The sequence below is a fragment of the Lactuca serriola genome, chromosome 2 (assembly GCF_051521515.1).
Source record: "Lactuca serriola cultivar US96UC23 chromosome 2, Lser_US96UC23_V15, whole genome shotgun sequence".
NCBI classification, from domain to species: Eukaryota; Viridiplantae; Streptophyta; class Magnoliopsida; order Asterales; family Asteraceae; genus Lactuca; species Lactuca serriola.
Genome location: NC_136409.1, coordinates 209,529,479 through 209,556,679, shown reverse-complemented (window position 1 = coordinate 209,556,679; position 27,201 = coordinate 209,529,479). Strand labels below are relative to the sequence as shown.

Sequence of the window (27,201 nt, the reverse complement as noted above, 5' to 3'; positions counted from 1 at the left end):
CTATCTGTCTGGCATATGATGTTTTTATGGTTTTTTATAAGAGTTACATTTGGTTTCTTTAATTTTGTTCCTACATATCTTTTTGGTCCTTGGTTTACTTCTTTTGATAATATATATTTTTTGTAGCACCTGGTTCCTGGTACGTATTCCTTGTTGTTGGGTCGTGTTTTGTATGTTGCGTCTATTGGGCTCGTTTGTTAGTCCGTTTTTGTATCTCCGGTATGGGCCTGACCATCCGTGAGTATAGTAGGGTTTATTATAAATATAGGTGTTTGCATGCATCTTAGGTTAACGATAGAAAATAGAGAATAGATTGATCAAAGAAGTTTTATTATCGTTCTTGTAACCCTAAATCCTCTACAGCGGAAGTTCTTAGTCGAGCTCTGCTGAGGATTGTTTGAATTAATCATTCGACACATTGTGATTCAATCTTGTCTTGTTTATTGTTTTATGTTCTTCGCACTACCTGTTACAAAGATCTAATCGATCTTCAAGTTTATTTAATAGCTTAACAATTGGTATCAGAGCAGGAGGCTGTGTAATTCATACACTTCTTTTCTGTGAAAAAGGTTGCGATTAGGGTTATTCCGCATTTACTAATATTTATTGAGCCGTCATCCCATAATTGACGTAACTCAACATTTATTTGTGTTGCCCTAATTTAATATATTACAAGTCTGATCTTTTAAACAGGTTTTTCGATCAAGCATGGACGAGTCACAATCTAATCCCATTAACATCTCAAACAACATTGGATCAACGACAAAGATTCCCATCCTTTACACCCAGGATTACGAGGTCTGGACACATCACTTTGAAGATTATGTCATCGGATCTAAGGACAATGGATATCTCATCTGGGAAGCAATCGTATCTGGACCATTCACTCATTCAGCAACTTCAAGAATTATTAAAACTCAGAAGGAGTATAATGATCTTTTGAAAGATGTTAAAGATATTGCTCAAGACGAAAAAGATAAATTTCAGTGCAATATTAAAGCATTGAGACTAATCAGATTCGCTCTTCAATCTGACACTTTCAGGCTGGTGAGTTCATGCAGCACTGCCAAAGAAATATGGGATAGGCTGCGAGAGTTATATTCTACGGACGAAGATCTCGAGCATTCCATTCAAACCTTGCTTTTGTCCGAATTTGGTGAATTCAAGCATAGTCCTGAAGAAACTGTAACTCAGACGTTCGATCGCTTCAATCATCTTCTTAGTAAGATGATTAAACATGATATTGAAAGGAAGTTGATTGAACAAAAGGTTACATTTTTAAACGGTCTCAGATCTGAGTGGAGAGCGGTTGTGTCCACTGTTAAAGCGCATGAGCAATTCAAATCTTACTCTTTGGCGAAACTGGTAGGGATTTTGAAATCCCAAGAAAAGATTGTGTTACAGGAGAAAAATATGGTTTCAAGCTTGGGATCATTGGCCCTTCTGTCCAAAAGCAAAGCTGTGATGGAAGATGAAGACCTCAACCTAGAGGATTATGAACTTACCTCTGAAGACTATGCAATGATGGTGTCAAACCCAAAGAGGTTCATCAAGAAAAGGCTCCCTACAAATAAGAACCGAAATTGGCAGGGAAGTTACAGTTCTGAAAAGGTTAGGGAAGAATCGAAGGCAGAAGAACCAAAGAAGGAACCGAAAGCTGAAGGAGATTCGGGTGTGAGCTGCTATTATTGTGGAGGAAAGAACCACTATGCCAAAGATTGTGTTCTCAAGAAAATGGCAGAAAAGGATGAGGAAAAAGACGAAGAAACTGTGTTGTTGAAAAAGCTGGAAGAGATCAAAAGAAAGAAATCCACTGCTAACCTTTCTATGAATGCTTTAATTGTGCAGGGTTCGGTAGCGGATGATGAGTTCGGTGGCGTGGAGGTTTGGTCAACCGATTCTGAGGACGATGAAGTCAGGAATCCATCTCATGGAAAGGCCTATGTTGCAAAAGGTGAAGGGAGTGGTGGAAAGTGTTTAATGGTGTCAGACGTGTCTCAGATGAGGGGATACAACACAGATGGTGGGAATGAAGACACAAAGGAGCGAGAGGACTTGTGCTTCACAGCAAAACCTCTCAGCGTGCAGTTTAACGAGCTTGATGAATTAATCAAGAAGGTACAATCAGTTTTTGTTTCATTCAAAGTCCCACAAAGTTCATATGAAAAGGAATTAAAAAATGTTAATTCAAGAATCTCTCATCTAGATAGCAGTTTAACTCAAACACGGGTCACCAATTCTAACCTAACTGACCAAATAAGCAGGGTATCTTCAAAGAATGAGGAACGGAGGATGTGGATCGAGCTAAAGGAGTCGGAGTTAATCAAATCCAAGGATGGAAACATTTATTTACAAAGAGACAATTTAAAACTTTTAAAACAGAGAAATGTCTTTTGTTTAATTGCTAAGCGTCTTTACACTAATATCACTCAAATTCATTTAAACTGTGAAATAGGGCAGAAAATTCATCGCATGATTTTTCCCTTCATTGAGTTTAAGGAGGATGAAATTGACGCTGAAGCATATAACTGTGAAAGTGTTGTTTCGTCTGAGGATGTTAATCCGACATATATGTATGGTCTAGACAAAATCGAATCTTTCATAAAGTCCAAGGACCATAAAGACATGCTGAAAAATCTTTTGGATGAAAATGATAAACTAAAACTAAGAACCGAAACCATACAAAAGTTTGACTCATTGAATGCCAACCTGAGCTCAGAAAATAAAATTGATGTTGAAAATGCATCTGAGCTCAATGAGGACGATGATATGAGTGAAATTTCTGTTGAAGACACAGTTGACTGTTCAGAGTTTGTCAAGAGCGAACCCAAAAACCACAAAAATCTTATTTCAGAAAATTCTGTGGAGTTTGCTCGTCTGTCCCAACAAAAGTCCCCGATCCTTGAAGAAAAGGCTGTTGTATACCAAAAAGTGAGAACAACTTCAAATCAGGTGTATAAAGTCACAGGCGTAACAGAACATCAGACAGCCGAACTCACAACTATTGTAAACGAAGATAATGTTGATGGTTGTGATGAGTTCTTCTGGTCTGCTCCTATCGACAATGCTGACGAAACAGTTGGTCTGTCAGAAAGGACTTCATGGAAAACCAAAGGCAGATATGTGCCAGAACCTTTGAACAAGCCTGATAGCTTCGACGTGCCAAGTACGAGTGGTACAAAAAATGTTCCTGAAGAAAAAGGAGTATCAGCAAAAGAAGTCACTCCGTCAAGCGACACATCATCAGTTCAAAGTGAATCAGCTGAAAGAAAGCAAAAACAAAAAGTGAATGTCCATCGTCAGCCGAAGCAGGTGAGAAATCAAAAACAGCAAAGGAATCAGAGATACAAGAAGAATCTCTCTGAAAGAAAACAGTTCTGGCAATCTCAAAATGCTCATTTCTCTTGTCATGACAGAAATTTAAAGTCAGAGAAAAACACTGTTAGGTCACAAGAGAGTCATAACAACCGGAGAGAGAGGTTCGGTTATGAAGGTCAAAACAACCGAAAGGATACGTTCGGTTCTGAAAAATTTGACAACCGAAAGCAAAGGTTCGGTTCAGAAAACACTATTTACCGAAAGCAGAGGTTCGGTTCCGAGAGCAAAAGAGACCAGAGATCTAGGTTCGGTCCCACTAATGATCAAAAACAAAAGGGTCACTTAGAATCTCAAGCCAAGAAATCATCTCAGTCTAACTTCTCTTGTTCCTCTTCTTCTAATTCTTCTAATTCCTCTCAACCTCTTTCTAAATTCAACTCTGTTCGCACTCAAAAACCTAAATCATCAACAGATATGAAAGGAAAATCAAAGTTTTCATCAGTTGAAACAAATCAAAATAATCCCAGAGTCCAAATACCTAAACCAGAATCCAAACCGAAAGAAACAAATCCCAATAAAATTAAGGTTTTCACCATTAAAAAGAAAGATGAAACAACGTTAATAAAAAGAACATATCTTGTTGACATCTCTCTTACTATTCCTGTTCCTGTGAAAGGCTCACGTGGACCTAAGAAACTTTGGGTTCCTAAATCTGCTTAATTTTTGCAGGTTATTAGTGACGAGCAGTTTGACGAAGAATGGTACATTGACAGTGGCTGCTCACGTCACATGACAGGAAGGAAGGAAGAGCTGAGGGAATTTCGGTCTCTTTCAAACGGTGGAAATGTCAAGTTCGGGAACAACTCCTTCGGCACCATAAAAGGCTATGGAATGATTACAAATGGTGATTTTACGATTAGGAAGGTTGCATACGTTGAAGGACTACAGCACAACCTCATCAGTGTATCTCAGCTTGTTGGAGGTACCGGTCTCAAGGTTTCATTCGATGATGAGGGTTCGGAAATAATTGAGAAGAAAACGAAAAGAGTCATTCTCAAATCGGAGCGCAAAGGCGAAATGTTTCCCCTGAACCTCAAACCCATCAAAGGGAATCCAACTATCTGTCTGTTATCCAAAGCACAATCTGACGAAAGTTGGCTGTGGCACCGAAGGCTCTCTCATCTCAACTTTAAGGACATCAACAAACTTGTCACTGGAGGTCATGTTCGAGGTCTTCCATTGCTCAAGTTCAATAGAGAACATTTGTGTGTTGCATGTGAAATGGGGAAGCAGAGTCGTCAAAGTCATCCATCTATCATAAACACTAAAGTTGTTGAACCACTAGAGTTAATTCACATTGATCTGTGTGGTCCATCATCTATCGAAAGCATCGGCGGTAGCAAGTACATTCTTGTCATTGTTGATGACTTCTCGTGTTTTACATGGGTGTTCTTTCTAAAGCATAAATCTGAAGCGACTCTCAAGCTAAAGGTGTTCATCAAGCAGGTTGAAGTACAGCTGAAGAAAGTCGTTCGCAACATCCGGAGCGACAATGGACTGGAGTTCAAAAACAAAGAATTCGAAGAATTCTTGGCCGACAAAGGAACCAGTCATAACTTCTCAGCTCCCTACACTCCTCAACAAAACGGGATTGTCAAAAGACGAAACCGATCTTTGTGTGAGACGGCCCGAACCATGCTAAGTTTTGCTTCTTTACCTTTATATTTTTGGGCTGATGCTATTGCTGCAACTTGTTTTATGCAGAACAGGTCATATCTCAATAAGCGATTCACTCTCATTCCTTATGAGATCATCAACAACAGGAAGCCAAATGTCAAATTTTTCCACGTGTTCGGCTCACGGTGCTTCATCTTCAATTCTAAAGAACACCGTAACAAGTTCGATGTCAAAGCCGATGAAGGGATATTTCTGGGCTATTCTCTAACTTCTAAAGCGTACAGGGTATTAAACAAGCGATCAAGAAAAATAGAAGAGACTTATTACGTGACTTTTGATGATAGCTATGTCAAAAAGCTAAAGGCCAACGAAGACGCAGTTGGAGAAATCTTTCCTCAAACAGGCCAAGTCACAGCCTCGATCGCAAATCTATTTGAGAAGTTTGTCGAGTTATTTGATGAACCTGAAAAGGCTACTATCTCGGAAGTCAGTGCAGCAGACAATAAAGTAGATCATTTGAAGCAACTCATCGAAGATGCTGCCAAACAAATGAATGAAGGGGGATCTTGTTCTAATGAACCTCTACAGCACAATGCTTCAATCGAAGGGGAGGATCCATCTTCTTCATTACAGAAGAGTTCACATGTTGAGGGGGAGGACAGTTCTCAAGCTACTCCCGAACGATCAGCAGTACCCGAAGGTGCTACAATACCTGAAAGTGTTACAATACTCGAAGGTGCTACAACACCCGAAAGTGCTACATCACCCGAAGGTGCGTCAACACCCGAAAGCTCAATACCGCCCGAAACCCCTGTAGCTCAAGAAACTCAAGACATACCTGAAAGCTTATCTGTTGAGGGGGAGAATGTTGATATGCTTTATGATGATGACAGTCAATCCGAACTAGAAGAGTTGGTAAACGCTGAATTGGATCCATCCTATGATCCAAATTACCCTCCTCTTGTCAAATGGACCAGAGATCATCCTGTCTCCCAGGTTGTCGGTAATGTCTCTGAAAAGGTTCTGACCCGATCACAACTTAAGGCAAAACAAACTTCCTTATTTTCAAAAGTAGAATTCTGTATGTTTAACTCCTTCGTCTCAAAAGTTGAACCAAAGACAGTTAACACTGCTCTTGATCACTCCGATTGGGTTCAAGCTATGCAAGACGAATTGAATGAATTCGAAAGGAATAAAGTTTGGCGCCTCATTCCAACTCCTCAAGATGCCTCAGTTGTTGGTCTCAAATGGGTCTTCAGAAATAAAATGGACAAGGATGGCAACGTCATACGAAACAAAGCGCGTTTGGTGGTGAAAGGATACTGTCAGGAGGAAGGAATTGACTATGAAGAAACTTTTGCTCCTGTAGCTAGGCTGGAATCTGTTAGAATATTTCTTGCCTATGTTGCACACAAAAACTTTGAAGTCTACCAAATGGATGTCAAGTGTGCATTTCTAAATGGAGAACTTGAAAAAACCGTGTACGTGGAGCAACCTCCTGGATTCATAAATGAAAGGTACCCCAATCATTGTTACATTTTGGACAAAGCTGTATATGGACTGAAACAAGCTCCGAGAGTCTGGTATGAAACGCTTACCAAGTTTTTAAAGATGTACAAATTCAAACAAGGTTCGGTTGAACCAACCTTCTTTCGTAAGAAGGAAGGTAACCACCTTATGATTGTTCAAATTTACGTCGATGATATCATCTTTGGCTCAACGAATCCTAGCTTAACGGCTGAATTCAGAAACTTGATGGAGACTAAATTTAAAATGAGCTTAATGGGTCCAATTAACTTTTTCCTTGGTTTAAATATTAGACAGGGACCCGAAGGCATCTTTATTAATCAGGAGGCTTACACAAAGACTCTCCTTGCAAAATTTGGCATGATGGGAGATTCGAAGGTTAAAGTTCCAATGGCGTTCGGCACCAAGCTCACTCCATCCTTGGATAAGCCAGCAGTTGATATTACGCTATATCGCCAGATAATCGGCTCTCTGATGTATCTTACTGCTAGCAGGCCTGATATAATGTTCTCTGTATGCTACTGTGCTAGATTTCAGGCGAATCCACGTGAACCTCATATGCTTGCAGTGAAGAACATACTCCGTTATCTCAAGCAAACTACCTCTTTAGGCCTATGGTATCCATCCAACTCAGGCTTCTTCGTTCAAGCCTACTCAGATGCAGACCTTGGAGGTTGTGGACTAGACAGGAAAAGCACCACGGGAGGCTGCCAATTCCTTGACGGGAAGTTGGTTAGCTGGAAATCAAAGTAACAAACCTGTGTGTCTTTATCTACAGCTGAAGCAGAATACATTGCAGCTGCCTCCTGTACTTCTCAAGTGATTTGGATCCAAAGTCAACTCCGGGACTATGGACTCAATATGAAAAAGATCCCACTATATTGTGACTCTGAGAGTGCAATTAGGATCTGTCATAACCTAGTGCAACACTCCAAGACCAAGCACATAGCACTGAGGTATCACTTCGTTAAAGATCATGTGGAAGATGGGAACGTTGAAATTCATTTTGTTCGAACCACTGATCAACTGGCTGACATCTTCACCAAAGCTCTTCCTGAAGCGTCGTTTAAAAAAATTCTACAAGGGCTAGGTATGATGGAATCAGAGTCCTTACCAAAAATTACCACTCATTCTCAAACGTAAAAAGTGAAATAGACCGAACGTTCGGGTTCGGATCTTGCACTAATGTACCGAAATGAACCGAACGCTCGGGTTCGGTTGAATCATCTGGTTTTCGCTCCTCAATCAAAGGTAGTTTTCTTGGTTGTAAATCTTTTGTATCATTATTCCAAATTCATTTCTCTTATTGTCAAAACTATTCTCTTTTTGAAAATCTATTTTCTTTGGTAACCGAAATAGACCGAACGTTCGGGTTCGGTTTCAAAATTTTTCTCCCCCAAAATAGACCGAACGCTCGGATTCGGTTCCAAAGTTTTTCACAACCGAAATAGACCGAACGCTCGGGTTCGGTTCCAAAAAAAAAATTTCCTTTTTTTTTTATTATCAAAAACTCCAAAAATATTTTATTCTTTATTTTCTTTTTGGCTTTAATTTTATTTGTGTGTTCGTTTATGAGGAAATTATTGAAATTAGCTAAGTGTCCCTAGAAGCATGCTGTTGTATGTGTCCAAAGCCTCACCTGATTCTGAATAATAGCCTTAATGACTTGGTATACACAAACCTTGTCTTCCAAATTAGGCTATCATATTTATTCTAATCATGAGCTACCTAACTCTCTTCTCACATGAGATAAGAGTTTTCTGCTTGGTCCTATTTTTCGCAGCAGAGGTACTTTGGTTTCTTACACCATCTACATTTCATTTCTCCATCACAATCGTTTCACAAACGTAACCCTTGAGACTCTCAGAAATTACCACTGAGGTTTATGGTTACACAATAACTGTGTTCATGATCTTAGTTTCGTGCCACTACGAGCTAAGTGAAACCCAAAATTCAATACCCAATACGAATTGACGGTGAACAATTAATTTGCTCTAGTTTTCACCATTGAATTGACGGGTGTATCTTAATGTCATCTCAAGTTTTTTCTTTTGTGTGATTCCTATGAAATTGTTACAACCAATAACATTTCTTCCCTTGGGATCCAGTTTTAATTTTTTTTGAGATTTTATATTCCCAGCCAATTTAAATTATTCCCAACCTACTTGTTCAATAGACTACACCGGTCTCACAAGTACTTCGTTCACTTTCTATCTTATATCAAGATTAGGAATGTTGAATCGAAGCGAAAGCCACCCTAATAAGCCTAGTTAAAAGGAGCCTTTCAACACTTCTTAATAAGTGTTTGATCTTTATTCAACGGGAAACCACACAAACACTTTAAGGTCTCTCTTCACTTTGGAGGAAGAGATTTGTGCCCGGGATCATTTGTTTCGTGTCTTTATTGACATCACATTTTTCCTAAAAATTATTGATTTATTTCTTTTCTTTTACGCCCTTAGCACGAAAATCTTTGATTTTCCAAAATTCAGGTTCTATTAATTACAGGCATTTTCATTGGATTAATGATTGATTAAAGGCTGTGGTTGATTTTAATCCACGTGGGGGATTTTTTTTCGAAAGATGCCGTTACACTTTAAAGGGATAAGATGAAGACATGTTGACTCAGGCGGGAGTCTAATCGATTTGATTTCAAACGGTGCAAAAGGGAAAGCGTGCGAATTGGAACCGTCTCATCTCCAAATGACGCAGAAGGGGCGCGTGTGAATCTGAAACGGTTCATATCCAAATGGCACTTGATGGGAGGCATGTTCTTAGGGGTCTGACACTCTCTCTCATGCGTGATCATCGGCTACCCCAACTGTCACGCATCAGTCAACTCCGGAAAACTCTTCGATTTTTAATTGAAGATTTGGGAAGATCTTTCTCTCTCCTAATTCCACAGTATAAAAGGCAACATAATACTTCATTTACCTCTTTACCGCAATCAAAATTTCCAGAGAGCAAAAATTCCTTAATACTTGCATGTTCATCATCTTCTCCACTCTATTCAAGCAATGGTAGATTCTTCTTCTGTTCACGCAACATCCCACATACTACTCATTCGCCCACAACAAAGCCTCATCATTGATTTAACTCCTCAAGCTTACGATGCCTTCATGTTCCCCATTATCGAGTGCTTGAAGTTTTCTCCGATCGCTCCTGCACTTACAAGAGCTGAATCTGTTCCGATGGAGTTCTTGTCGCAAATCTTTGCGACTGCTCATTATGACAAGGCTGTTGACAGAATCTTCTTTGATGTTTTTCAGTAAAAAGCCTCAATTTCAAAGAAAAGGTTTTGCTCCCTGTTAGGGTTTGAAGCTGATTCTACGAGGGTTAACCCTGAGACGATTCCACTGGGGCACTTGTTCAACATGTTTTACAATATGGGTTATACGGAGGTGCTTACTTCAGTCGCGAAGTTCAAGAAGTCGTCCCTACCTCCACAGTGGAACGGGATGTTCACTGTTCTATTCAAAGGGCTTTCTGAAAGAAGTGCTGGATTTGATGGTGCCAGTCGGTTATTTTTATCAATAATGTATGGAATCTACAATGGCATCAATGTAGATTATGGGTCTGTTCTATGGCAACAGCTCATCCAGAGTCTCTCCTCTACTTCCAGGCATTTAGAGGTTTCTTACGCTAGGTTCTGGACCTTGATCACGAAATGGGTGATGGACAAGTACCACGTCCCCATTGTCGCTGGTGCTCCAATGTCTTCGATTGGTACATTCCATACCACGAAGATCATTGTCTCGGACGCTTCCAAGTTTTCATTCAACGGTTCAATACCGGAAACTATGTATGGCGACGTTCCTGCTGATAGCCGGATTATCAGAACATACAAAGAATTCAAGCGTTCTGGTCCGAGGGATCTCACTCCGGAGATGTTGAAGTCCATTCATGACGCCGACAAGCCTGCTCCAAGAGGCAAGAAGGCTGATAAAGGGAAACAGGTGGCGAAAGGGGCTAAAGGCCCTTCTCCAAAGAAGATGAAACCAACCAAGGCTGCTCAGTCTCCGTAGCAAAAGCGCCGAAAAACTCAGCCCAAACGAAAGCTGATCATCGCTTCCTCCTCAAGCGAGTCTGAGGGTGAGAGTTCGGATTCTGACGAATCTCCACGATGCAACACTCCACCCAGATCTCCTACCCCAGAGGTTCATGTCTCTACTTCTCCCATTAATTCTCCACCTAGAACCATTCCTTTTTCTATTCCCCCCCCATAACCTCCACTACTTCAATACCATCCACTTCGATCCCCATACCAACACCAATATTCACCGAAGCAACCACAACATCCACTGCAGATGTTAGAGCCAACGTATCTGATACGGGGGTTCATACTGATGCACCCGAACCTACTCCAGCACCCGAAACCACAAAAGCACCCAAACCTACACCAACGCCCGAAACAACCCAACCCGAACCTACCCATACTTCAGCTCCACCAGCTTCACCACCCCCACCCTCTCCTGATCATGCTTCAGAAGGAGAAGAACCACTCCTTGGCGGAGAGGATATGACGTTTGACTCGGTCTACTACAGTCCGTTTCAAGTTCAGAGTGATGACGATGACGATGCTCCCGTAACCAAGCGACATCTCAAGGAGCTTCATGATAAGATTGACTTGCTCATCGCCTCCTCTTCCACTACTTAGTCATCCCTTTCTGAAGATGCAGTTCAGAAGATTGTTGATGCTTTCTCAAAGGCTCAGCAAGATTCCATTGCTTCTGCAACCTCCGCCATCGACGCCTCAACGAAAGCTTGTCAGGATGCGACCGAAAAAGTCGATAAACTATTTTCTGATGCCTCCGTCCTGTTACAGTCTTTACAGGAGAGTGAAAATGTTGCTAAGACTATGTTGGAACCAATTGTTCAACAGTTGACAACGTCTGTCTCAACTGAGTTGAAGTCCTTCGCTTCATTTCGTCAAACGCTTTCTGACGACAACTCAGCATTTCGTGCAACCATTGACGAGTGTCTCTCGAAGCTACAAGAAGATTTGGCTGCTGAGAACTCTTTGATAGATGTTCTGGCCAAGAAGAGCACTGCTCTGAAGGTCAAGAGTGTTCAACTTTCTCACTCTCAGCAAGATATTGACTCTCTTCGGTCCGAAAGGGAGGTGATAAAGTTGTGTGTTTCGGATGTCCACTCTGCCATCTCCAACATCCTCGAAGCACATGATCCCATCCTTAACTACACTGTGAGGCATGACCTTGTAGAGAAACTCGCTCCAGCCCTTGCCCTGTTAAGCAAACTTGAAGGGTTACTTGATTTCGTGTCCATTATGAAACAAGGGGGAGAGAAGGACTCCATGTCTCAACCACCTCCATCCTCAAAGGCAACTCACACAACCGAACCTCCTCCAGTAGGCCAAGCCTCCGGTTCTGGTGTGAAAGATAAAGGCAAGAACATTGCTGAGGAAGAAGATGAAGATGAAGAGACTATCGCTGATCTTTTAAAGCGAAAACGTCGAAATGATGATGCTAATATCAGTGCTCGTGTGGCTAGAGAAGCTGAAGAAGCAGAAAGAAAACAGAAGGAAGCCCACGACCTTCTTGAGAGTAGGAAAACTCTTTTTCCTGCTTGGACTCTCGAGAGGATGATAAAAGAAGCCATCGACACTCCAAGTATCTTGTGGCTGGAACCTGTAATATCGCTTGATTGTTCCAACACTGTCGACTCTCAATTCGACATGCCTCTGACCCGAAAGGCGTTCATCTTTCACTCCTTCGCCAACGTTTCAGAGTTCCCTCATCCTCATCCACAGGTTGATCGGGACTTGATCAATTTTTATCTGAAGGCCGCTCACCCTCAATATCAGACTTGGAGCGCTCAGAAAATTGTAAACGTTCGGGTCTTGAAGCCGTACAGTGAAGGGAACTTCATCAACATTCGGTTCAAGGTACTTCGGGGATCTGCCAAAACCGAACATGCCATTTCTCTTGCAGATCTTCCGAACCTCAATCCCCATGATTGGATAATCTTGCACAACATCCTTCTAACCAATGAAGCTGAATACGGTCCGATCATAGACCATTTCAAGAGGATGCTCGTGTGCTACATCATGGAAGTTGCGTTGATGGATCAGGAGATAGCAAGCGTATTTAAGAAGAAATCAACAATATCTCCTGTTGGCTCTACCAGTGATCTGAACCAAATACAGATGGGCAAAATTGACTCGAGAAGGAATTCGGTCATGTTCACCAGGAACGAAGGACAGAAATGTCTTTTTGCCTTGGCTGACAAACATCTGTACACTACTGCTTGCTTAGAGCATGTTTTGGGGATCATCCACAGGTGCAAGCAAAACTCAGCGGATGATGTCAAGTACTTCGATGACATGATACACTGGTACATTCGGTTCAGACAGACGATCCTTTTACTAATCACTCGTCTGTTTGACACCACAAAGAAAGTTCCCGCTGCTGGCCCAAGCAAGAAGAAGAAGTAGTCTCGCTCCAATTTGACGCAAAGGGGGAGATTGTTAGGTCGTGTTTTGTATGTTGCGTCTATTGGGCTCGTTTGTTAGTCCGTTTTTATATCTCCGGTATGGGCCTGACCATCCGTGAGTATAGTAGGGTTTATTATAAATATAGGTGCTTGCATGCATCTTAGGTTAACGATAGAAAAGAGAGAATAGATTGATCAAAGAAGTTTTATTATCGTTCTTGTAACCCTAAATCCTCTAATGCGGAAGTTCTTAGTCGAGCTCTGCTGAGGATTGTTTGAATTAATCATTCGACACATTGTGATTCAATCTTGTCTTGTTTATTGTTTTATGTTCTTTGCACTACCTGTTACAAAGATCTAATCGATCTTCAATTTTATTTAATAGCTTAACACTTGTAATTAATATTTCTTAAATAATGCATTTTGCCTTGGACTCGGCGAGTTGAAGGACCAACTCGCCGAGTAGAAGCGGGATGAGACGCGGGGTCTAAGCCTTGGACTCGACGAGTAGGCCCCGTTTGGGCAAAAACCCTAACCCGGGTGTTTGCACCCTATTTAAACACTCTAACTCGGCCTCCCTTGTCCCTAACACTTCCAGAAGAGCTGTAGAGTGAAACACTAGCCCCTTTTTGTCCTTGTGAGTGATTTTGGCCTTGTGAAGGAAGTTTGAAGCTTAAGAGAAGAAGAAGGAGGTGGAAGAGTGCAAGGAGGGGAAGTAGATCCAACATCTACCCTGCAAGAGGCTTCCATTCAGGTAGAAAAGTCCCTACCTTGATCACTAGTTCATTAGATCCCCTTTTGTCCCTAATTGGTGGTTTTCAAGCCCTAAAACACCAAACTCCATGTGTTTGTGCTTTATGATCCGAAAGGACTTCAGATCTAGACCTTATGGACGTATAGAAGTATAAAGTCTTTGTGGTTGAAGTGATTGAGGTACCTATTAAGTGCATGACCTCATAAAGAGCTTGGATTTGCCTTTTGGAGCTTATAGGGCCATGCATGCACGTAAAGTTTGCAACTTTACGTGATAAGCATGCCCTAGGAACATATATCTATGGTTTGGAAGCGTTGCATGTCTCAGATTTGGTCTGTATGGGAAGTGGGTCGAAGGGACTCAGCGAGTCCTAAAGTGGAACTTGGCGAGTTCTATGAAGATGGTCTTAGACTCGGCGAGTTGGATGAACAACTCAGCGAGTCCTATGAAGATTGCCTGGAACTCGACGAGTTGTTCTTCAAACTCAGCGAGTCATATGAACATTTACTGAGTTGAGAGGGGTTTAAGTGTAGAAGGTCCAACCCTTCGTCACTGCTCGCGGAATTAGCAACTTAGCGTGTAGCAATAGTCCTAGAAACCCAAATCCTCATAAAGAATGCCCTAGTGAGGATTTGGAAGCGAGCAGGAGGTCTGCTTGTGGGGACTCGGCGAGTTGTTCTTGGACTCGGCGAGTCGGATCGCGAGTCGGTTCTATCGTCCCAAGTAGTGATTTAAGGGTGACTCAGTGAGTGAGAAGAGGGACTGTCGAGTAGGACCAGGTTAGTGGGAAAAGGACTCAGCGAGTCTGTGCCATGACTCGGCGAGTTCAGTCAACTGGAAGTTGACTTTGACCAAGGATTTGACCTTGGACCAGGGGTGGGTCAGTCATCTGACCTAAGGGTATTTATGAGTGGCTAATCTATGTTTATGATTTATAGCCGGAGGATTACCGGTTCAGCAGTTAGGCGCTTAGCAAGCAGACTTTCAGCAACTACTTTTCGAGGTGAGTTACCTTCCGGTAGCAGTGGGTCTACGGCCAGAATGTCGGCCCACCAGTAGGAGTTGTATGATTAGATGACTGTCTCTGTGATATTCATCTAGGGTTGCTACTACCTGTGATATGTTTATGTGCTAGTATGATATGATGTTATGTGCTAGTGACAGTAAGGGAGATAGTCCCCAGATTACCGGTCGATAGGGCCGAAGGGGCAGTCATGCCCAATTATGTTAGATAGATTATGTGATATGTGTTATGTGGTAGTAGTAGGGGGTGAAATAGTCCCCAGCATCCGGTCGAGAGGACCGAAGGGGAGACCAGCACCCAGCTATGCTAGTCAGTATCCGGTCGAGAGGACCGAAGGGGAGACCAGCACCCAGCTATGCTAGTTAGTATCCGGTCGAGAGGATCGAAGGGGAAACCAGCACCCATCTATGCTAGTCAGTATGCGGTCGAGAGGACCGAAGGGGTAGGTTGGGAACCCAGATATGCCTGACAATATATGTATGTTATGTGGTTATATGGTATGTGGTACAGTGGGGGAACTCACTAAGCTTCGTGCTTACAGTTTTCAGTTTTGGTTTCAGGTACCTCGTCTTCGAAGGGGAAGGAGTTGGCGCGGTAGCGGCACATCATACACACACACTGTTTTTCTGCCTTCCGAGATTGTTCTGGGATTTGTACTCTGACTTTTGGTTGATTTCATATTTTGGTTTTCAAACACGATGTATGGATGCGAAATGATTTGATCAGACAATGTTTTATTTACAAATGTTTTGCAAAGTGTTTAGTTAAAAATGAAATTTTTGTCCTGTATTTTGGGATGTTACATTTTTCAACTCTGATCTATTTTGCAGGCATCTAAGTTGCATTAGGAATTTTCCAGACACAGCAGATTGGGTTAAGCTTCTCTTAAAGTGCTAAGGTTATACATATTTCTTTTGTATTTTGCTCTTGATTTAGATGAAAACTCTGGATTTTCAAGATCTTCCAGCTGGTTATTGACTTGACCTGTAATGGTTAAAGTTTGTAACAACAAGATGATATAAGTGATTTTAGACAAAAAAATGGTTGAAGAGGTAGTGGGTGCTGAGAAGACAAGGTGGGATTTGGTTTCAGTTTGAATCCAAAACAAAAGATGTTTCTTACGATTCATACTCTTTCTTGAATTATAGTCTGCTCTTACTTTCATTATCTATTTCATATTCATCAATCAAACATTATATAACAAATATATTGAAGTATGCTAAAGAACAAGTAGAGAGGAGGAAATGGCTCAATTTATGTTGTTAGGTTACCAAATAAATGACTCAATTGATGTTTGATTTGTTAGGTTTCCATGGGAGATTACCGTATGAATATCTTCAAATTTACGATATTGGGAGAATTATTGTACATAGCTTCCCTAATAAATAAGTGGTAAGTTTTTAGATTTTTTTCTGTCTTTAGACTTTTGGTTTTGATCTTCATGTATTATTGGTTATATGTATATTGTTCAAATGATAGTTTCAACTTTAAAATGTCAAGTATGTAGATTATGTACTTTAGTGTTAAGAATTGTATTGATTTTAATGGTTTGGGACTAAGTGCTTAATCCATATTGTGATGTAAAGCCAATGAACTATAAAAACCCTGTCAAAGTATGTTCAAATTGATTCTTTAACTTTATCTTTTCATGATTACTATTTTTTTTTGCAAATCTTTGATTACTCATTATGCTTTGTATTACAAAAAATGTTTTATTTCTCAACCGTGGTTTTCATGGGTTTAAACATATTATTTATCCTAATAAATAAGTACCCTATTTGCCACATAACATTCTCTGAGCCCTTTCCCATTGATTTTCCCGCTTAAATTAGGAAAGTGAAATTACGAATTTGCCCTCTAAATTTGACATATAAATTCTGTGGTATGCAGTTTTGAAATAGAAGTGGGACTTCATGCAGTGGTTCATTGTAATAATGGCGGATACGTGAACTATAGGTCTCACAACCCAAAGTCATAATATTCTTCTCATTGAGACCCATTTGCATCAAGACAAGGAAAAAGTAAAAGATTTCCCTAACCATAAGACAAATGACCTATATAGAAAATGTTATCTAATGACAATGAAAACAATTTGTTCGATTATTTGCTAATTTTGTTCGGTTGCTATTTATTGCTTTTTTTCATGTGATGATGATGTTTCAAGATTGCATTTAACATGCCATATTTAATGGGATCATTTCTATCATATCATTCAAATTCAATTTATATATATTTTGAAATAAAATCTCAAACATTTTTCTTCCCCACTTGGATTTAATGATTATATGATAATCATCTTTTGTTCTTAAGCTACCAAATATATATATTATTTTTTAGTTTGATAATACATGCTTATTGCAATGGAAAGAACTGATAGTAGTGTGTTATAAAACACAAAGAAATGGAAGTATGTTGCTATATCTATAATTCATAGATTGATTTGTATTGTAGTTTTTACATGGTGACAATTCCTTATGAAGTACTTGGATAGCTGAATTCATACCCCATTGGTTGTCTAAGGAGATCTTCATTGTTGGTGATGACTAATTCAATTAAATTGGATCATTGCATCAGTAAAATGGACTAAAGTTTGTAACTATTTGTAATTATCCACATAATAACTTCATTTAACCTCAAACACAACACCATATATTTTTATGCAGCAAAATGGTAATTATGTAATTATATATAGTTTTGTGTAGTTAGGTTTCTTACTTAATTTACATCAACTTATTATAAGTTGGTTTTCATACAAGTATGTGATAGCATTTTACTTTCATTTTTGAAAAATTATAACATTCTACTTTCACATTCCTTTTATTAAAATAATTTATCTTATTTTCATATTAAACAATGATAGCATTGTACTTCCAGAAGTATGATTAAATTGCTCTCATATACTTGAAAAGATTAACAACTTCAAAATTCGTATTAGTATATTACAACTTAAATTTTAATCTTGATAACATATTCTCTTTTATTGTGTTCCATATGTGTATGTGTGTACGTCTTCTGTGTGTTTTATGCAGATTTCTTAAAGTAGGTTGCTATTAAAATTTACACATTCTCTTAAAATATTATTTTCTTCTTCTATGTTTTTTATTTAGTGTCTTAATGGCTGGCCAAAACATCACTTTCATAAGGATATTCAACTAAATATATGTATTAATTTTAAATAGTCAATACAAAAAGTATTAAAAAAAAGTCTTAAATTTTATTAATCATTTAAATGTTTTATAAATATTTTACCCCTCAACTTACAACACTCTTAAAAAAGTTATAGCCCATAATAACATCCAATTATAATATTGAACAGTGGAAATTTAGTAAAAGAGAATTTTTGTCCATTTATTATTAAACATTATTATTTTGGGCTTTTCAAGTTCCTATAACATTCATTTAATTGTGTATTATAAAGTATTGCATATTTGTTTAACTGAAGTACCATTTTTTTTACACTATTACTTTTATGGGATAATGACTTGAAAGGGTAACGAACTTTTGACTTTTGTCACATTTAGTCACTAAACTTTTTTTCGTTATCTATTTGCCATTGAACTATTGAAACTGTTCACATTTTACCCTTATGGCCGGCTGTTGCCGGTCATAAGGGTAAAATGTGAACAGTTTCAATAGTTCAATGTCAAATAGATAACGAAAAAAAGTTTAGTGACTAAATATGAACAAAATCGAAAGTTCGTTTCCCTCTAAAAAGTTCAATGACTAAATGTGAACAAACCTCCTCTTGTATTATGTTTTAGCAAATTATTTATTTTTGTTAAATTGTAACAACATTTGTTGATGAAGAAATCTATGAAATAAGAAAAAAAACAAAACAAAACCCTAAAAATATATTTAAAAAAAAACAAAAAACTAAAACCAAAATAAAAAACCAATGGTTTGACATTTTCCAAAATAAAAAATCAAAATTTCCAATCTGATTTTGGTTTTACAAAAAAATGAACCATTCTCACTGATGTGAATTATGACCATTGGTTTGACATGCGAAATTTGTGACATCCCATGAATATGTAGTTACAATATCGTTTGAACTCGTAATTCATAGTAAGGGGTTAGAGTATCATCGCATGAATACGTAGTTACAACATCTTCTGAACTCGTAATTCATCACCTACAGGTTATGAGCCTGCAGGTGTTTCCACTGGGTTGTCTAGAATAGTCCGTGGTCACCATCTATACTCTGGTAGATGACTACATCGCCACATTGCTGGTTAAGGTTATGGTATCTCCTTTCATCCTACATCACATATTCATCGTCATCTGTTTACCTAATTATCACCACCGTTCTATCATCAACTATCTCTCATCATTTTATTTCATCACACACCAACTATTTCATCTATCCATGTTTCATCCGCAATATATTTGTAGATATAAAATAAATATACCGTTTAAATCTTTTAAAACATGTATAAAATCGTTCATCCAGCATAGACAGCAAGTATTCAAATAATATGCACACATAGCACGTAATTTATATAAAATACTTCATATCTATGTGTAAGATGAAAGTAACTATATATACCATAAAAATCCCATAAATGCTTCCTAACTTCGAACCCCAAGGTTTACTCTACTAAAGCTTCATATTCTCGGCTCTCTGAACCTAGAAGGGTCCAGATCTATCACACCAAAAAGCTCAAGATAGCTCTTCCTCTCACTCTACACACTCAAACTCGCTAGGGTTCTCACTTATGGGAATGGTAGTCGCAATTGAAGGCCATAAGTGCCTTTAAATATGGCTCGGGCCCAAAGATTTAGGGTTTCTGCCAACAGCGCGGACTCGTCGAGTCGCCTCACCGACTCGTTGAGTCCATTCATTAATCCGAGTCATCAGTCGTGACCTTACTCGACGAGTTGAGGCGTCAACTCGTCGAGTCTCTCTTCTTAACTCAAAAGAAAAATACTTAAATGATGATACCTGGAAATCCGGATGTTACATTTTGTTTTTTTATTTCATAGATTTCTTCATCAACAAATGTTGCTACAATTAAACAAAAATAAATAATTTTGCTAAAACATAATACAATAGGAAGTTTGTTCACATTTAGTCATTGAACTTTTTAGAGGGAAACGAACTTTCGATTTTGTTCACATTTAGTCACTAAACTTTTTTTCATTATCTATTTGCCACTAAACTATTGAAACTGTTCACATTTTACCCACAGCCGGTCATAAGGGTAAAATGTGAACAGTTTCAATAGTTTAGTGGCAAATAGACAACGAAAAAAAGTTTAGTGACTAAATGTGACAAAAATCGAAAGTTCTTTACCCTTTCAAGTCATTATCCCTACTTTTATAGTATTTATTATTTTGTAATTGCTGCACACACAACATATACTAGTACCATTTCTGTAAGTTTTTCTGATGGATACCAAATTTGTTTTATATAAAAAGTAAGACTATAAGTTTACAAAGTGGATAGTTTTTTTTTTCTTTTTTTGCAGTTTCATCAGTATTAAAGACATTATAACCCATAATCATGTCCAATGTTTTTTTGATAGTTATTAATTTTTGTTGTCATTATAAAAATTTTAATCGTACCACCCGTGGTTATAAATAAAAGTCAAATGCATCCCCATAATTATCATTTTTTTCCAGTATAAAAACAAAACAAAAAAAAATCGAAAGAAAAAATAATTAAACAAAACAAACTGATCACTTAAACCCACATGACGAAACAAATCTGGGAACTTATAGCGACTCATAATTGAGATCTTCTAGCCGATGCCCCAAAACGTGCTCGCTGGATATTACTCCGGCGTTTCATGTACACAACAGTAGCAAACCCAATTAAACCAGCACCGGCCAAAACCCCAAGAGTTATCCCCGCCTTCTGTCCCCCGCTCAGTCCAGAAGACCCTCCACCACTATCCTTTGTCGGCACACCACCGCCTCCGCCTCCGCCAGTCGAAGGTGGTGGAATGACTGGTGGTGGGATTGGTACTGGTCCTTGTGAAGGAGCCGAACCAGGTGCAAACCGCAACCAGTATGGAATTGGAGAGGGTGCAGATGCAGGTGCTATGGCCTGGAGTGTTCTCGCAGAAGCAAAAAGAACTAGAATGAAAAGGGGAAATGCTTGAAATTGTTTTGCCATTGTTGTATGTCAATGTAGTGTTACAAAATTCATCTTAAACGTGTTTTTTATATAAAAAAAGATGTGATAAAAACTATGGTTTTGGCGACAAGAAAACAAAATGACAGGTAAATAGTATGAATTGGATAACCCGTCAAACAACACATAACAACAAAAACATAATACAATGTTTATATGTCGACAGGCAGAAAGATCATATATAAATATAAATATCCTATAAAGCTTTGACATTTTACACAAGTCAAACGTAGTAAAAAAAAAACTGAAAATTTGACTTTCGGGCTTTGACCACTACATTATTCGATTTTGGTAGAGCAACATATGCTAATTTTTGAAGTTAGAAGTTATGGAAAACCTCATAAATCATAATTCATCCTTCAGATCTTGATTGCTGCTTTCCTGTGTTGACTCGGGTTTCTGAGTTGACTCAGTTTCGAGTTTCTGAGTGGACTCGGTTTGGGGTTTCTGAGTCGACTCAGGTTTCTGGAGCTTGAATGGGATAGCCGCGTGTTGCTTGAGAAACTTGTAGAAGGCTTTCACTGTTCTATCTGTATCAACTGTGATCTGCAAAACCCAAGTTATAAATTTTAATGAATGAGTAGGGAAAAAAAAATGGTGGATTTTGTTACTTGTTTAACGGGTACTTACCGGGTCAAAACTCTTATTGCCAGCGGGGAAGAAAAGTAGTGTCGGGAATCCATCAGACTGGAAAAGGACAAAAAAGTGTAAAACATCAAGAACGTAAAAATCATGAAATACTACGGAATGGAATCACGAATTCCAATTCCATTAAAAGTACCTTGGCACGAGGGTGTTCATTTGTGGTGCCATCCATTTTGGCTATAACAAGGGAATCAATCCCTCTAAGATGTTTTGCGAGTTTATTGTAAGTTGGTTCGAGTGCTTGGCAATGGCCACACCATGACGCGTATATCTAATATGCCAAAAAAAAATGTAAATTATTTCATCATAATCATAATCATTATTTTTTTTTAATCTTTTTAATGGTTTGACCAAAAAAACGTACCTCTAGAAGAACATCTTTTGACTCGTCCAAAACTATTTCATCAAAGTTATTACCAACAACTATTTTTACATCCTCATCATTCTGAAACAAACAAAATAAAGAAAGTTACAATTAAGAACATGACTTAATCTGGTAAGCTACAAACGGATGTTTCCTTTTTACTTGATGCAGAAAGAACAAATTAATGAAGAAAGTTTGAGAAATCGAGCTTTCCTTATTAAGTCCTAACTTTCTTACAAATTGGCCCTCCATTTTTTTTAACTTGTATTTCACCAAGTATGTTGTCATTTTCAATTATCTTTTAAACATCACAAAATTTTATCCATACAGATAGAAATACTCACAGTCTCGGGGATTGGATCAGACTTGTAGAAGGGCTTGAGGTTGTCTTCTAGGAAATTTTCACCAAATGACTATAAGAAAACACATAGCAAGCAGTGTTTGTTATCTTTCATTTGTTTTTCTAATTTATATAAAAATCAATAACAACATGATCAAATGTTATGTTGCAAAGTGCAAACCTTGATGTTGTTCAAGGTCAATTCTCCTTCCAAAAAGAACTTCCTGGAATCTTCATTTCCAGTGAATGCTATAACCTGAATAAAAATGATGTCATGACATGATCATGTTCTAAAGGAAGTGAGGTGGAGAATGCATGATGATGATGATGATGATGATGATGATACTCACTTTTGGAGCACTTCCTTCAATGCCAAAGTATTCTGCAACTGGTTTACCAGCATCTTCTTCGTCCATTGGAACGTATACAAAAAGAGCCTGTGTAAACAACCGAAGAATAAATGTAAGATTTGAACAAAAATGAAAAACATTATAGTATTGAAGCTACAAGTCCATGTGATTAAATGAGAGACTATAAACATTATACTAACCTTTCCCATAAAATATTTTGCTGCTTCTTGGAATATAGGAAGGTACTTCTCGGTTTCATTCAAAGTAGTAAAAAGAATCACCTGTCAAAGAGCAAGATTTAAAACAAACAAATTTAAGCACCCTTTTGTTAGAATCAATAATCACATAAAAGGTTATGAATATAATCATAAATAGTATTGCTGATTAAGCAAAAAATTCTACCTGATTCTTGATTGGGTTCTCAAATACTTGTGAAGAACTTGCACGAGTGAAGTAAATCACAAGAGGGAGCTTGTTCTTTGAGACAAACTCTGTTATTGCTGAATTTACAAACTGACCCCCTGTAGTTTACATATTGGTTAAGATTTTGCATGAAGTTTAGTGACTTGAAGAAGAAAAAATGGTAAAGAAAACGAACCAAAGTGGCTAACTTTCTCGTCTTCCTTCTTTACCAATACCAAAGCTGGTCGTTTCCCTTTTGGGTCAATATGAAAAAGCTTTGCCACATCAGCACTGGATGTTTGGTAGAAGCTTACTTCATCTTCTTGTTTTGAAGCTGCAGCAAGTTCTTCACTATCTGGACCCTACACAAAAACAAAAAAAAATCATGATGTAATGTTACATTTGTGGATATTTGACACAAAGTCGAACCCTTTAATGTTGCATTTACTTTAAGATTGAAGGTGCAATGTTTTAAACTCGCTAATAATTGAAAATTTAAGTGGAAAATTTCACGTGTAAAAGAAGATATACCACCAAATTTTCCACAAAGGCCACAACTACTGGTGATTCGCTGGTTAATACGCCTTCAGCTTCCTCGGTTGTGGTCAAATTGTGTAGACCAGGACCAATCTTCTTCTTCACCCAAGTCACAATAGCATCCCTATGAAGAAAGAAAGAAAGAAAAAAAAAAAAAAAAACACAAAAGAGCAATTATTTCAAAAATTCTATATTTATTTCTTGATAGATATCTTATATTAACCCAAAATTACAATCCCTCTTTGCTCAATGGATACAAAGGATGCTAGATGTACCAATTGCATTTCCGTTGGTGCTAATTGATCACAGATTTACCCCTCTTCTAATTTCCGTTTATCAAGTTAGGCAGAAATGGAACTCCAGATTAGATCACAAATAGAAGTCACAAATGAATTGACTGTTCTTCACAGCAGAATCAAAGCTACAGGCTATAATTTATCAAGAAGATAAAATCAATTCACTACGAGAGAGATAGAGAGAGACTAACTTGTTCCTCGCACCGTTGTAAGGCTTATGAACACCGTCAATAAAGAATAACACTGTAGGATACCCTTCAACATTGTACTTTTGGGCCAGTTCAGTCTCCTCTCCAGCGTCCATCTTCGCCAGCGCTACCTCATCCGCCTTCAACTCCGTCGCCGCCGCCGCATACTCCGGTTTCAGAGCTTGGCAATGCCCACACCACGGCACGTAAAACTCCACCATGGCATACCTATTTTTCTCCAAGAAATCACTGAAATTTGACCCATTTAGCACAACTACATCACTCTCGTCGATCTCAGCTTCGGGAGCCGATTCTGAATCTGGGTATTCTCCCTCCCCGTCTCCGAAATCATCCAAATCATCATAGTTCTCGAAATCATGGTCCTCGTAACCGTGATGGGATGATTCGGCGGCGTCGTGCTCGTCTTCCTCGAGGAAACTAAGATCTTCTTCATCAAGATCATGGGTATCTTTGCAAGAAGCGTTGAAGCAAAGTAGAAGTAGAATTGACAAAGAAAGAAGAAGTGATCTCGTAGCAGCCATGGTAGCCGTTGAGACCTTGAAAACACACAGAGAGAGGGTAGAAGAAAGTGGTGTAGCTTGTGAATTTGATGTGAATATGTGTACATCTAGCCCTTCGATAGTTTTTTCAAAAATTCATTTCAGCCTATTAATTTTAAGAAATATCAGTTGACACCCAAACTTAACATTCCTTCCTTATTTAAGGCCAACTTCATGTCCCTTGTTAGAAAGTATTTGGTAAAACATTTGATAATGTGTTGTAATATCACGTGCATGTACAAATCGCTAGTAACATAAACCAGAAAGATGCATAACGTGCAACAACCAATTATTTGAAATATACATCGAATTAAATAAATATGAGAATTTTACCAAAAATATTAATTATATTCAAACAATATGATAGAAAGACAAGCTTAATAACGAATAGCTATAACGAGAATATGGAATTGAACTAATTAAATAAATCAACACTTAAAATTTATTAATAAATCAACACTTAAAATTTATTAAGTTGGATGTAAAATGCAGTCTATTTTGTTTCCTTATTTTGTGATGACAATCAAAACGTGGTTATGCATCAAAAAACTATAAGTCTTCTCAAGAGCCAGGGACTGAAACTAATATATGGTAAAAGTGAGGGGTAAAATGTGCATATTTGGTTCTATACATTTGATGCGAGAAAGTCGGTTGCCTTTGCACTTCTTTCGCCGCTTCAGCGTTGAGGTTGATTATTTTTATGTCCGACGTGGCGACTAACGTTTGACCCTAAATGTCCATATCATGTCCACTATAAATCTTCAACGAATAGGCATCTGCCACGTTGTCATAGTGAGTCACGATGTCTGTGAGAAACGTTGATTTGACTTCCGGGAGATGGAAGTGGACCTGTCTTTAGGTACTGTTCCAGTTATGATCATCGTTAAGTCAGCCGGGTGAAGCGTTGTTTAATTTGGTATTTTATGATATTAATTTTTTTAAATAGAAAGAAAATGTAGGATGATGTTTTGTCTCTCATATATTCTTTCAATTTCAACTAAACAAAAATTCAAATAACTGAAAATTACAAAAAATAAAAATAAAAAGTTAAGACAAATAAATGTACTTAAAGATGTAATTGGCAATGAAGCTAGTATTGGGAAAGGGGGGAATACGAGAACATGAAATGAATGGAAGGGGGAAGTTTACATATGTGAAATTTTCTTATTTACATGCTAAAACTTGTGATTACAAGTTTACAACTAAAATAAGAAAATAATAAATAATAACGGTAAGATCTTATAATAAATATCGTACTTATGCGATACATTTATGTATAAAGATGATACAATTTGAGAAAAATCTCAAGGGTGATTGACGCATCAGAAAGAACCTTCGGTGCTCGAAGCCTTAACATGAACTTCAAAAACAAAAACATCATTAGTTCATTTAATATCAAAGAAGAAATTACATAAAAACATTAAACCTTATTGTCTTTATATCATCACTATTGGTGCTTGTTTGTTTTTCCTAAGAAAACCACTTCTAACCACTTATTGTTGCGTCGCGCAGCACACTCACAATACTTGGCTCTTCCTAGTTGTTTGTTTTTCAAAAGGCTTTTGACTTAAAAAATGTTGCACGTGTGCTGCGTGGCGCAGCACTGAACCCTCTGTTTCAAGTCTCTTCACACTTTACTTTAACTTAGTGCAGCAGTATGCAAGAGATTAAAAAACAAACAAACTTATTATTATGTTGCAACCGTTTGATCCCCCTCTTCTGCTATAGAGGTTGCAGAGGTGGTCCGCAGACTTTATATATTTTCGCTTCGAAAAAACAAACAATATCTATATGCTCTTTCCTATTTTCATTCAGGTGAATCAATTTTTTTTGTCTTACACGATTATTATCCTAATTATTTTTTGGACTATCCATCTTCATAGCTCCAACATCTTTTAAGATTCATTAAAGTCACTTGTTTTTTTTCTTAAAGAATTCCAACTCAACTAAACTAAGATAGGATAAACATACATAGAATTAGGCTCGATAGTCGTGGTTGGAGTGATTGGGTTTTATATTGAGTTTACGAGAATCAATAGACGTGATTGGAGTGATCGGGTTTTATATTGTGTTTACGAGAAAAAAGTTGTTATTGTTTTCCTTATTTTAAAAGATATTGTTACCTTAGATTTAAAATAACTTATTAACAATCAGGTTGTTTTCATATATACTTAAAAAACAATTTTAAAATAGAAATTAAAATCTTCTTATATTTTCTTCCTACTCATCTCTTATCCATGTTAAATGTTAACATGTTTCATGTTTAATGATATTAATAATTTTTTAATATATTTATCACCATTTAACATTAATAAAAAGATAGGTAGGAATAAAATATAAGAATATATTTAATTTCTCATTATATATATATATATATATATATATATATATATATATATATATATATAGGAGTATGATCAAATGAGAACACCTAAAAGGTTGAGAACGCGAGAACAGATCTGGACCATTTAAATATTTAGATCTAAGGCTATTATTAAACGGGCGATTTATGATAAATTCTAAAACTACGGGCATTAAATTGTAACTTTTAAATTGCCAGAAGGGCATAATAGGAATTGCAAATTTACCTATTTCCTACAATTTCTCACCCTATCTCCTCTTTCCTTTCA

General features: G+C 37.9%; 1 protein-coding gene across 1 annotated transcript; it reads right to left on the bottom strand.

The window, feature by feature from the left end:
* Window positions 1–21,054: 21,054 nt before the first annotated feature.
* Window positions 21,055–24,616, bottom strand: LOC145088346 (protein disulfide isomerase-like 1-4). The gene is made up of 12 exons (XM_079026625.1): window positions 24,015–24,616; window positions 23,522–23,651; window positions 23,187–23,352; window positions 22,991–23,109; window positions 22,789–22,869; window positions 22,589–22,675; window positions 22,420–22,494; window positions 22,243–22,311; window positions 21,899–21,979; window positions 21,671–21,805; window positions 21,520–21,576; window positions 21,055–21,435 (listed from the first exon to the last, which is right to left on the bottom strand). The coding sequence occupies exons 1-12, from the start codon at window positions 24,551–24,553 to the stop codon at window positions 21,235–21,237; spliced, it is 1,740 nt and encodes a 579-aa protein (XP_078882751.1). The 5' UTR covers window positions 24,554–24,616; the 3' UTR covers window positions 21,055–21,234.
* Window positions 24,617–27,201: the final 2,585 nt, after the last annotated feature.

Bases quoted from the DNA above. Each gene is read 5' to 3' on its own strand.
- LOC145088346 (XM_079026625.1), bottom strand. From the start codon at position 24,553: ATGGCTGCTACGAGATCACTTCTTCTTTCTTTGTCAATTCTACTTCTA. The intron at 22,676-22,788 runs GTTAGTATAATG...TTGTTTACACAG, and splicing joins CAAAATATTTTATGGGAAAG to GCTCTTTTTGTATACGTTCC. The intron at 21,806-21,898 runs GTACGTTTTTTT...TTGGCATATTAG, and splicing joins CAAAAGATGTTCTTCTAGAG to ATATACGCGTCATGGTGTGG.